Raw genomic sequence first — 11,649 nt, forward strand, 5'->3', positions numbered from 1 at the left:
GGTTCGAGCGCTCGCGCTCCCCGCCCAGGTCAAGGTCTTTGTCCTCGGTTTCCCCGTGGAGCCTGGGAACAGCAACTCGCTGCGTCAGGACCACGAGGCTTCCTTCTTTTTTTCCCTAAAAGCTGTAAAGACGCCCCCGTGGCCGAGGTCCAGACTGAAAGGGGAAGCGATGAGTGGGGGAGTAGGAGCGCCCATCCGTGGGAGATGCAGCGCCCCGGATGTGATGCGCCTTGAGTCTTCCCCTCCAGGGTTCATAGGCGTCTGGAAGTGCCTGGGCCTGCTGCGGTCGCTTCTCGAGAAATCTCGGTGTTATCTGGGCGGGTACTTGCCCCTCAGGGCAGGGACACCCGTGATCGAGAGCGCCCCAGGAGGATCCTGGGCCCCCACCGAAGCGAGGGACGTTCCACTCGATTAGAGGACTGCTTGCGCTGGGGAGTTAGACTTGAGTTCGAATGCCCTCGAAGCTGGAAGCCTCAGTCTACCCCTCCGTGGAAGGGACACGATAACAATCCCTACCGTCCAGGGTGGTTGGCAGGATCCAATAAAGCGCTTAGCGCAGTGTAAACGCAAACTCAAGGTTAGCCTGGCCCGGGGACAGGAACCCTAGCTCCGGGAGCCGACCCCGGGTTATTTTTTGGTTGCCGCCGCCAGGCAGCCCTCACGACTTGAATTCGGAAATTCCGGTGCTGAGCGGCCAGCGAGGGGGGACAACCCGACTCTGGCCAGGCACCCTCTCAATCCGGAAATGCCAGGGCCCTTGTTCCGGAGGGGAAAGCATGAGGTTTCCGGGAAGCACCGCCCCCTCGGCCCCCCTCGGCCTGCCCATGGGTATAAAAGGACCCGCGAAGCCCTGGGCGCCAGTCTTGGCCGCGCGTCTCCGCCGCAGCTTGTCCGCCCCGCCTCTGCCTGCGATGGCTCCCGGCGCCGTCCCTGCCGCGCAGCTTGCGTTCCTGGCCGTGCTCGGGACTTTGCTCCCAGGTGAGTCAGGGTTTGAGGGCTGCCGTCGAGTCAGCTTTCGGGATCCGAGATGCGCCTTGAAGCCGTGGGAGGACCGGCTCCCGACCGGCTGGGAATAAGGCCATTCGTACTCAGGTCGCTGTTTCTGCGAAGTTGGGGTTAGAGGACCGATTGAAAGTCAACAGTCGTGGGTTCCCATCCAGACCCTTCATGGCCCGACTGTGTGCTCTGGGACCGCGGATTGCCCCTTCCGAGGATTTGCAGGTTTTCCATGTAAAATGGAAACATTAACAGTGGCCAGCTCGTAGTGATTGTGTCCTGGCCCCAGGAGGTGGTCTGACAGTGTAGACACACGCCCCAACCTTAGGTGGACTGGACACCCCCCCACCCCGCCATGCACATTCTGTTCCTCACCTTGTGCCCCTGGGGGAAGTCCGGGACTCTGCTCAGGGGAATTCCAGGGCTGACTTGCCCAGGGAGCAGAGGTTGAGAAGTGGGATGCCCCAGCAGCCCTTCCTCACCTCCAGCGAGGAGGAAGGGGAGAAGAGGAACTGAGCTGTGTGCTGCGCTAAGCTGCTTCAGTCGGGTCCAGCTCTTTGCCACCCCATGGACTGTAGCCTGCCAGGCTCTTCTGTCCATGGAATTCTCCAGGCAAGAATACTGAATTCCCAAGCCAGTCTCCTGAGTTGGGAGACTGGAACCTGTGTCTCCTTGGGCTCCTGCATTGCAGGCAGATTCTTTACTGTTAAGCTACCGGGGAAGCCCAGGAGAAGCAGGACAGCTGGTCTCAAATGGTGGTCACTTTGAAAAACAGGAGTGTGAAAAACCCACACCGTGGTTACCAGCTTAATGAAGAGTTCTAACCCAGGCTCTAATCTGGAGTCTACTACCCCTTTCTAGCTGAGTAACCTCCCTTCGTGTGTGGGGCTCACCAGGCTCCATGGGATTTCCGGGCAAGAATACTGGAGTGGGTTGCCATTTTCTCCTCCAGGGGATCTTCCCAACCCAGGGATCAAACCTGGATCTCTTGCATTGGGCAGGCAGATTCTTTACCACTGTGCCACCTGGGAAGCCCCAGCATCCCTTCCAATCTCAAAATTTCCTTCTGAAATGGGAAGGGTTCCAGAATCACCCTTGGAGAATTCAAAGAGCTGCTGTTTCCCTCCATCCCAGATGGAGTAGACCCAAAGTTGAAGGCAGAAATCTTTTTTTTTGGGGGGGGGGCAGGTAGGACGGATGGGCTCAGAGACACATTTTTTCAGCTTTGAAAGTGCCATGGGCTGAGGGAGCTCATCAGAACAGACCTCCTCTTTCTTATCTGCAGCCACTGCCTGCCTGCCCTGTACTAGGAGTTACTTGTGTTAGCAGAAGGTGTGGGGACTGTATTTGCCCACTTTACAGATAGAGGAAAGTGAGGCCCAGAGAGGGGAAACCACTTGTCCAAGGGAGTGGGGACCAGCCTGATTGGAACCCCTTCACCCCTGAAGGGCTGGCTCCCTCCCCTTGATCTCTTGGGATTGAAACATACACTGACTTCATGCCCCTCTTTTGCTAAAATCCTCCATGGCTGCTCAGAAGGTCCTCAGAATGAAGACCACATCCCTGGCATGGCTTAACACTGCCTGCATGATCCTCTTGACCCTGTTTCTCCCCGACCTATCCCCTTACTCCACTCCAGCCACCCTGCCTCAGGACCTCTGTACTTGCTTTCCTGGAGGTTCTTTCCCTTTTCTCTGGAATGACCCTCCCCTGCTCTGCATCCTGATCTCTGCTCACATATTCCCCAGTCACCAAGGCACTGTCTGTTCTCTCATCCAATTTTGTTTTTGCCAAAACCCTTGTCAGCATCAGTTGTTAATTATGTTGTTTGCTCATGAATTTTTCTGTCTCCCACAATGAAGGCAGAGTTTTGTCTTGTTCAATGCTGTGTTCCCAGCACAGGCTGGATGCAGTAATATTGATGAGCCCCAGCTGTCATGCCTGACCACCCGCCCTTTTGATTTCAGGGCCTGGAGGTGCCAGAACATCAATACATCCTTCAAAAGCCATCATACCCCGTGGAGGCTCCCTGAAGGTGAACTGCAGTATCTCCTGTGACCAAAAGGCAACGTTTGGCCTAGAGACTGAATTAACCAAGAAGGTGGTGGGCCATGGGAACAATTGGAAGGTTTTTGAACTGAGTGATGTGCAAGAAGACATCAACCTATTGTGCTACTCAAACTGTCATAACGAACAGACAATAGCTACGATGAACCTCACCGTATACTGTGAGTGGCTGGGTCCAGGGCCTGGGCTAGGCAGACTGGGTGGGGATGGTGGACAGGGGAGTCCCAGCAGGTTGGAACAACCTTTGTGACTTGGTGGGTGAAGTCAGGGTCTCACTGAAGAGCAGGGGTCTGTCTTTGGAAAGTCTCATTGTTGTCTGGAACCCTTGCTTGAACTTCCTTGGGCGTGCCTTGGGAGTGTGGTCAGAGAATCAGAACATTCAAGAATGCTGGCTCTCTAGGTCTCTTTAAACAGATGAGAAGGTCATAGATCTGACTCTTTAGAAAAAGATGCTGGGGGTTTCCCAGCAGTGGTTAGAATTCCAGGCTTTCACTACCTTGGACTGGGTTCAGTCCCTGAGATCTACAATCCTGCAAGCCTCACAGCTTGACCAAAGGGAAAAAAAAAGATGAGAATGAAAATTAGCCCTGAGATGACACTTTTCCCTTATTGGCAACAATCCAGAGAATTGATAACAGCTGTGCTGGCAAGCGTGTGGGGAAGCAGGTAATCCTGGGGCATTGCTGACAGTGTGGGGGTGCAAAAAGCACAACTTCCAGTCGGGGAGGGAGTATCAGTCTTCAAAAATGTCACATAAGGGGGTCCTTTAATAGAGAAAATCCACTCCTGGGAATTGGGCCTATAGATGTTCCTACCCATGAGGGAACTGAAAGGGGGTGGGGTTATTTACTGTGGCTTGATCTGGAAGGGCAAAAGTTTGCAAGCCACTCAAATGTAGGGAACTGGGGAAAGAAAGCAGTTCGATCGTGGAATAGTATGCAACTGTATAAAAGAATGAGACTGCTCTCCCCAACCCCTGGCAATCACTAGTCTGCTTTCTGTCTCTGTGTTTTCCTATTCTGGACATTTTCTTTACATGGATCATGGAGTGTGTGGACCAGTGTATCTGGCTTCTTTCACTATCAAACTGTTCGAGGTTTATCCATGTTGCAGCATGTATTAGTACTTAATTCCTTTTATGGCTAAATAATATTTTATTGTATGAATGTAGAACATTTTATCTACCCATCAGTTGATGGCCATTTGGCTTGTTTCCATCTTTTTAGGTGGGGGTAGTGGTCACTCTAACGGAGAGAGAGTGCTGGTGGTTGATGGGGGCATTTAGGGGACTTCTGCAGTGACTAAAAGATTCTCCTATCTTGAGTAGTATTTACAAGAGTCCTAACCTTAAAGCAGTTATATTAACCTGCACATTTACTTTTTTATGGTTTTCTGCTTCTTAGTATAACGATTAAAAATGTTTTTTAAAAAAGAATGAGATGCAAACTCCCAGGTGTCCTGTCAAGTTCCAAAGAAGTAAGGTCCTGTCCAGAATCAGTAGTATGCTACCACAGTGTTAGAGAGCCACAGGGGCTAGGTGAGGAAGACTGTTTCTGCATTAAAGAGCCCTGAAAGGAAACACAGTAAATGGCAATAATAGCTGGCTGTGAGGAGAGAAGCTGGGGGGGGGGCTTTGGGAGAGGGCAGGGGGTCTAGTTTTCTCTGTGTACCTTTTGTTTCCCTTGAGCATTTTGAAGTGTGACAGTGAGTTAACATGAATATAAGCGATAAATCAGTTCAGTTCAGTTCAGTCTCTCAGTCATGTCCAACTCTTTGCAACCCCATGGACTACAGCACTCTAGGCTTCCCTGTCCATCACCAGTTCCTGGAGCTTGCTCAAACTCATAACCATCGAGTCGGTGATGCCTTCCAACCATCTCATCCTCTCTCTTCCCCTTCTCCTTCTGCCTTCAATGTTTCCCAGCATCAGGGTCTTTTCCAGTGAGTCAGTTCTTCGAATCAGGTGGCCAAAGTATTGGAGTTTCAGCTTCAGCATCAGTCCTTCCAGTTAATATTCAGGACTGATTTCCTTTAGGATTACTGGTTTGATCTCCTGGCAGTCTAGGGGACTGTCAAGAGTCTTCTCCAACACCACAGTTCAAAAGCATCAATTCTTCGGTGCTCAGCTTTCTTTATGGTACAACTCTGAAGTACACACATGACTACTGGAAAAATGAATCCGCCTCTAACGCAGGAGACCTGGGTTCGATCCCTGGGTTGGGAAGAGCCCCTGGAGAAGGGAAAGGCTACCCACTCCAGTATTCTGGCCTGGAGAATTCCATGGATACTATATTATTCATTTGGGCTTCCCTGATAGCTCAGTTGGTAAAGAAATAGAGACATGAATTTCAGATGAGAACAGAAGGAAATAAAAAAAGGAGGAAAGAAAGAGGACTGGCTTACTGGCCTTGGGATTAGACAGCCTTGGGTTCTAGTTCCAGCACATGTGTGTGTGTGTGTGTGTGTGTGTGTGTGTTCAGTTGTGTCCAACTCTTTGTGTCCCCATGGACTGTAGCCTGCCAGGCTTCTCTGTTCATGGGATTCTGTAGGCAAGAATACTGGAGTGGTTGCTGCTTCCAATTCTAGGGGATCTTCCTGACCAGGGTTTGAACAAGCATCCACTGTCTCCTACATTGGCAGGTGGATTCTTTACCACTGAGCCACCTGGGAAACCCCGAGTCACAGTAGGGTCCTCACTAACTGGGTGACCCCAATGTGGGGGAGCAAGGGGGGAACCCATGGCTCCTGACTGATTTTCACTTGAAACCTCCTTGGAAGGATTTAATGATGCAGTGAGGCCTGAAGGACATTCTGCCTTCACAGTACCTGTGTCAAAGAAGCTTTGGGGTAAATATCAGGTTTGTTTCTGGTTTGAAGGATTTTGAGCAGCGGCTAGCCAAGTGAGGGAAGTCCCCAAACATTCCCAGTGGCCTCTGAAACCACACCCCCACCCAGAAACCTCCTCGCAGGACTGTCTGCCTCTCAGCCTGAGCGTTGAGAGCCCCTCCCTCCAGGTTTGAGTCCTGGCATTACTACATTTCTCCTTCTTTGGGTTCCAGACTTTACCTTAGTTTTCACCTCCGTGAAATGGAACAGATGGGCATACCCAGTAGCAAGGCGTCACCTAAGAGACACTGTAGCTTGATCTTGCCCCACCACCAGTGGAAAGATAAGGGAGCATCTCTGGGTGGCTGAGCTTTCTCTAGAAGGAGTTGTAATTCCTGCAGGAGGGAAGCCCTAGCTGGGCTTCGCAGGACGTGTAGGAGTTGGTAAAGACAGACGTTCTAGTCAGAAGGAGCAGACTGGGCAAAGGTTTGGAGTGGGGAAACAAACAGCCTGGGATTGGGGAAACCAGAGGGATTGACCATCAGAAGATCAGTGTCACTGGAGCTGAGTTTGGCAGGACCTTGAATGCCAGGCTGTGAAGCTGAGACTTCCCCTTTGAGTAATAGGGAGCCATGGAGGATGTGTAAGCAGGCCAGGGATCTAGAGCAGAGGCCTGAACTTAGAGGAAGCCAGAGAGCAGCTGGCTGTGGACCCAATCCAGGTCACACATCTCATGGGCAGTGGCACATACAAGAAGGGAGTGGTCAACAAACATTTGAAGGGTGGAGTAATCAGGACTTAGTTTGGGACTAAAGATGGGGAGTCAAGGAGAGATACCGGTGGAACAGACCTCCTGCCCCAGTCTGGCTTTCAGGGCAGGGAGCTAGGCTTGCAGATGTGAGTCCCATTTGGGGACTGTGGTTTGAGGAGGCCTTCAGCTCTGCAAGCAAGGGTTTGCAACAGATGGTCAGAAGTAAGGGTTGAATGAAAGGTTGAATGTCTCACCCCCTCTTTTTTAACAGCTTTTAATGTACAATGCAATGAACTTTGGTATATTTATAGAGGTGTACAACCACAATCTACTTTAAGAATGTATCTGTCATACCCCTCACCTTAAAATTAACCTCCTGCCCATTTAGTCACTCTTGCAACTTCTAAAGTGGATTAATAATAGTCCTAAAAAAAAAATATTACTCCTACCTTCATTAGCCCCAGCTTACAGCTTAGAAAACTGAGGCTTGGTTTCTATAGCCACAAGGGCTGGGACTGTTCAGTGGCAAAGTCACTCCCCCATAACCCATAGCAAAGAAGCAGAAAAGCTAGGAATCAACTCTAGGCTCCTAACATGTTAAGATCTCTGCTTTTTCTTTTTTTTTTCGGTTGGAAAGGACAGTTTGCTTTGTTCAGGAGGTTGGCAACCTGGGGAGAAGGTGAACTCATGTCCCAAAACCAACTCTCAACATCATTGCTGTTTAAGTGACATTTCAGGGCCTCTTGAGAAGGGACTAGGAGTAGGAAGCCTCAAGACCCCTCCTTGGGGAGTCTAGGGTGGAGCAGGGGGGTCTCAATGCCAAGCCACAGCTCATGTTGGCAATTTCCACTGGCAGGAAGATCCAGGCTTGGAATTCTTACCTCATGCAGTATGGAGACCCTGGCCTGTGAATACCCTGCCCACAGATGGTGGTTTCAGGGGATACTTGGATTTGTTTGTTTGTTTGTTTGTTTTGAGCATCTGTGGGTTGTTCTTACATTTTTGACATTTCAGGGGGTTGGACAGTTTATTTGGGAACCTTCAAAAGCAGGCTTCCGAAAGGCCTCGAATAGGTGTGGGTAGTCCAACCTCATTCTTTCTACAAACACAGAGCACCTCCTGTGTGCCAACAGTACAACAGGGAACAATACAAAGATTCCTGCCCTCCTGGACCAACATTCCATGGCAGGAATAATAGAGAAACCAATGAACTCAGTCAATGATCTTGTATCTCAGAGGTGAGAGATGCTATGCAGAAAAATATAGCCAAAGAGAGAAGGAAGAACAGAAGTTTTGTTTTGTTTTTTTTTACAGCAAAGTCTAGAGACTGGGCAGCTTAAATGTACTGTATTTATTTGCTGGGACTCCTGGCAATAGACTTTGAACTTCCTTTCCCAGTTGTGACTCTCAGATGCTGCAGTGAATAAAGAATTGTTTTGCCTCCTTCACAACCACTTGGGGAGGTCTCACCAGGTTATGCTGAAGCTCTTAACATTCCGATCTGGCTTAGGTGGTTTGGGGAGTCTTCTGGGGAGAAAATGGTGAGGTTCCTGGAGCAGGTGTGTCCAGGACCCCAACACACCCACTGTGGGCAGGCAGCCAGCCTGTCCTGTTCATACAACACCCCTTCCCCCTGCAGGGATCTCGGAGCGTGTGGAGCTGGCCCCCCTGCCCCTCTGGCAGCCTGTGGGTGAAGAACTCAACCTAAGCTGCCTGGTGTCTGGCGGGGCCCCCCGGGACCACCTCTCCGTGGTGCTGCTCCGAGGGGAGGAGGAGCTGGGCCGGCAGCCAGTGGGAAAGGGGGAGCCCGCCGAGGTCATGTTCACGGTGCAGCCTAGAAGAGAGGACCATGGCACCAATTTCTCTTGCCGCTCAGAACTGGACCTGCGGTCGCAAGGGCTGGAACTCTTCCAGAACACCTCGGCCCCCAGGAAGCTCCAGACCTATGGTGAGGCACTGGGGAGCCAGCAGAGAAGATGGGATGAGGGGGATTTCTTGCTTGGGATGCGGGGTCCCTGGGAAGGAGAGGCCCCTGGCCATGGGGCTGCTGAGAAAGTGGCGACCTTGATTGCAAAGGCTTCTGGGAAGAGCATCTTCTTGGCCACTGGGGTGGAATGTTCTAGGCTGGGTGACTGCACTGCAGGATAATCTGAGAAGGCTGTGACCCAGGGCAAGTGGTACATGTGTCCTGAGACAGAGTGACCCAGCCAGTTTCCCTGGAAGAGGGCATTCCAGGCTGGGGGGATGGAAATGGCCCGGGAGAGGGTTTTAGGATGTCTGTCTGTCTCCTCTCTGTTTACACCTGCTCTGTCTCGCCAGTCCTGCCATCAACTGACCCACACCTTGAGGCCCCCCGGGTTGTGGAAGTAGGCTCACGGAGGCCGGTGAAGTGCATGCTGGATGGACTATTCCCAGCCTGGGACGCTGAGGTCTACCTGGTGCTGGGGGACCAGAAACTGAAATCCAATACCATGTACAATGGTGACTCTGTCTTGGCCGAGGCCTGGCTGGAGGAAAATGAGGAGGGCACCCATTCCTTGAAGTGTTCAGTGAATCTGGGAGAGAAGGATCGGAGAACGCGCAGCAACGTGACCATCTACAGTAAGTAGAAACCCAAGTGAGCCTTCTGAGGGGGTGGGGCTAATGCCAGGGGCGGGGCTCACTGTGTGTCTCACCTCCAGGCTTCCCGGTTCCCACCCTGACCCTGAGCCCACCTGAGGTCTCAGAATGGACTACTGTGACTGTGGAATGCGTGACCCGTGATGGAGCTGTGGTGACGCTGAACGGAGTCTCAGCTGAGCCTCCGGGTCCGAGGGCCCAGTTGAAGCTGAACGTCAGTGCCGATGACCACGGGAGCAACTTCTCCTGCTCTGCTGCCCTGAAGATAGCTGGGCAGGTGGTCCACAAAAACCAGACCCGGGAGCTCCATGTCCTGTGTGAGTGAGGCCGCTGGACAATGACCCCTAAGTTCCAAGCCCCAACCACCAAGACCCTATGAGCTCCTGCCCTCCAAGGCCTAGCCTCACCCCTACTAACCACGCCCCCCCCCCCAATCTTGCTGTGTTTCTTCAGATGGCCCCCGACTAGATCAGCGGGATTGCCTGGGAAATTGGACGTGGCAGGAAGGCTCGGAGCAGACCCTGAAGTGCGAGGCCCGGGGGAACCCAATCCCCAAGCTCAACTGTAGCCGGAAAGGGGACGGGGCTTCGCTGCCCATCGGGGACCTGAGGCCTGTCAAGCGGGAGGTGGCGGGCACCTACCTGTGTCGGGCCACTAGCACTCGTGGTGGAGTCACCCGTGAAGTGGTCCTGAACGTGCTCCGTGAGTTCGAGTTCTGGGATGGGCAGGGCAGGGGCCATTTGGCCAGCTCAACACTCACTGCTGTCTTGTGTCCTCCCCACAGACGGCCAGAATATCCTGGACATTGTCATTCCAGTAGTAGCTGTGGTCCTCATCTTGGGTGCTCTGGGCACTGCCGGTTACATCTACAACTACCAGCGGAAGATCCAGATATACGAGCTGCAAAAGGCCCGGAAGGCCCAAGAAGAGGCTGCGTTGAAACTGCATGCACAATCCACACCACCCTGAACCCACTCCAGGACGAGACCTCTTTAGCTCCCCAAGCCATGACGAATGGGGCTGCATCAACCAATGGTGGACATATGCTGTTAAGCTACACCCACCTTTCCTGGATGCCAGAGGACCAAACAGAGGACTCAGTCAGGACAAACAGCATCTGGGGTCATGGCCTCTGCACAGTTATGACCCCCAGACCTCACACCTGACCTGGAGCCACAGGACTGAGACAAAAGAAGGGGCCAAGACTCAGGGCGTGACTCTGAGGGATGTCACAGTCTGACTTGACCGGAGGCTGTGTGATGGAGACCCTTACCTCCAGCATGGGGACACTCAACTGGGAAACATTGAAACTCACCCCCTGCTGCTTGTGCTGAGGCCCTACTGTCCTAAGAGAGACATGGCCCTGCTCAGACACATGCAGCATTGAAACACAAATCCCCACACTTCCTCTGAACAGAAACCAGCTCCGGCATTACTGTCCACAGACTGTTCCCAAATCTTGATGATGACATATTTATTCACTGTTTTTTCTACTAGCTATTTATTGAGTGCCTTCTATGGGGGCTAGAATTTGTAAACAAGAACATTGATTCCAGCCCTCAGGGAGCTCTCGGTCGAATCTCATTCAGGGTCATCAGGTACAGTTATTCTGGCTGTGCACTGCACACGAGTGCCTGGCAAAAAGATTAAGTGGGGCTAGGATTTACCACTCCATTGGCCAAGCTGCTTTCTCCCAGAAAGGGGTTAGTAATGATGATAGGGTATTGCTGGTCACATGCCCAGAGATGACCCACTGAGCCCTTATACCCCAGAACTAGCACTGACCTCTGTTAAGACACCTCTCCACCCATATGCATCTCTGCTAATGCTCACAATGACACTTGGTGGTTGTTTAGTCACTAAGTCGTGTCCAACTCTTGCAACCCATGGACTGTAGCCTCCCAGGCTCCTCTGTCCATGGGATTCTGACACTTGGTGGCAGGCCTACATGTCAGTGCTCACTCCTTGATAGCTACACCACAGGGTCGCATGAAACTCTGCCCAACCCCTGTGTGCCCCTGCCTTGCCCTTCCTGTTCCCATCTCAGCAGGACCACACAGCTCCAAATTCCTGCAGCGATGAGGGTCCTGCAGGCAGTGGGGAGGAGTAGCCCCTCCCAGCGTGGGAAGCCTCTCCCTTGTGCTAATAAAGCTGTTTCATCCTCCCAGCCTTGTGTGAGTTGACAGGAGGTGTCATGTCCAGCTGGAGCCCTTTCTACCAGTTTTCCCACTTCCTGCTCGAAGAAAAGGCTGCCAAGTTCAAGGCCCAGCCCTCAGGCTCTAATCCAAATATGAGGTTTATTAGGGCCTTTGGAGATTAGTGAAAAAGAAAAAAATCCCTCTCCAGAAAAAAACATGACGTTTGTTTGGTTTGGAATGGCGTCGAGAGTC

The 11,649-nt window shown here is 52.1% G+C and overlaps 1 protein-coding gene across 1 annotated transcript; it reads left to right on the forward strand.

The window, feature by feature from the left end:
• Positions 1-761: 761 nt before the first annotated feature.
• On the forward strand, positions 762-11,635 carry LOC122699490 (intercellular adhesion molecule 1). Its single transcript, XM_043911458.1, has 7 exons — positions 762-978; positions 2,964-3,224; positions 8,280-8,588; positions 8,960-9,241; positions 9,322-9,576; positions 9,713-9,961; positions 10,044-11,635. Exons 1-7 carry the CDS (start codon positions 777-779, stop codon positions 10,226-10,228), a joined length of 1,743 nt encoding a protein of 580 aa, XP_043767393.1. The 5' UTR covers positions 762-776; the 3' UTR covers positions 10,229-11,635.
• Positions 11,636-11,649: the final 14 nt, after the last annotated feature.

Source organism: Cervus elaphus, chromosome 9, assembly GCF_910594005.1.
Source record: "Cervus elaphus chromosome 9, mCerEla1.1, whole genome shotgun sequence".
NCBI classification, from domain to species: domain Eukaryota; kingdom Metazoa; phylum Chordata; class Mammalia; order Artiodactyla; family Cervidae; genus Cervus; species Cervus elaphus.

Excerpts from the sequence above, each read along its gene's own strand:
- LOC122699490 (XM_043911458.1), top strand. The coding sequence starts at position 777 with ATGAGGTTTCCGGGAAGCACCGCCCCCTCGGCCCCCCTCGGCCTGCCC. Across the intron at positions 3,225-8,279 it reads GATGAACCTCACCGTATACT|GGATCTCGGAGCGTGTGGAG; the intron begins GTGAGTGGCTGG and ends TTCCCCCTGCAG. Across the intron at positions 9,962-10,043 it reads AGTGGTCCTGAACGTGCTCC|ACGGCCAGAATATCCTGGAC; the intron begins GTGAGTTCGAGT and ends TCCTCCCCACAG.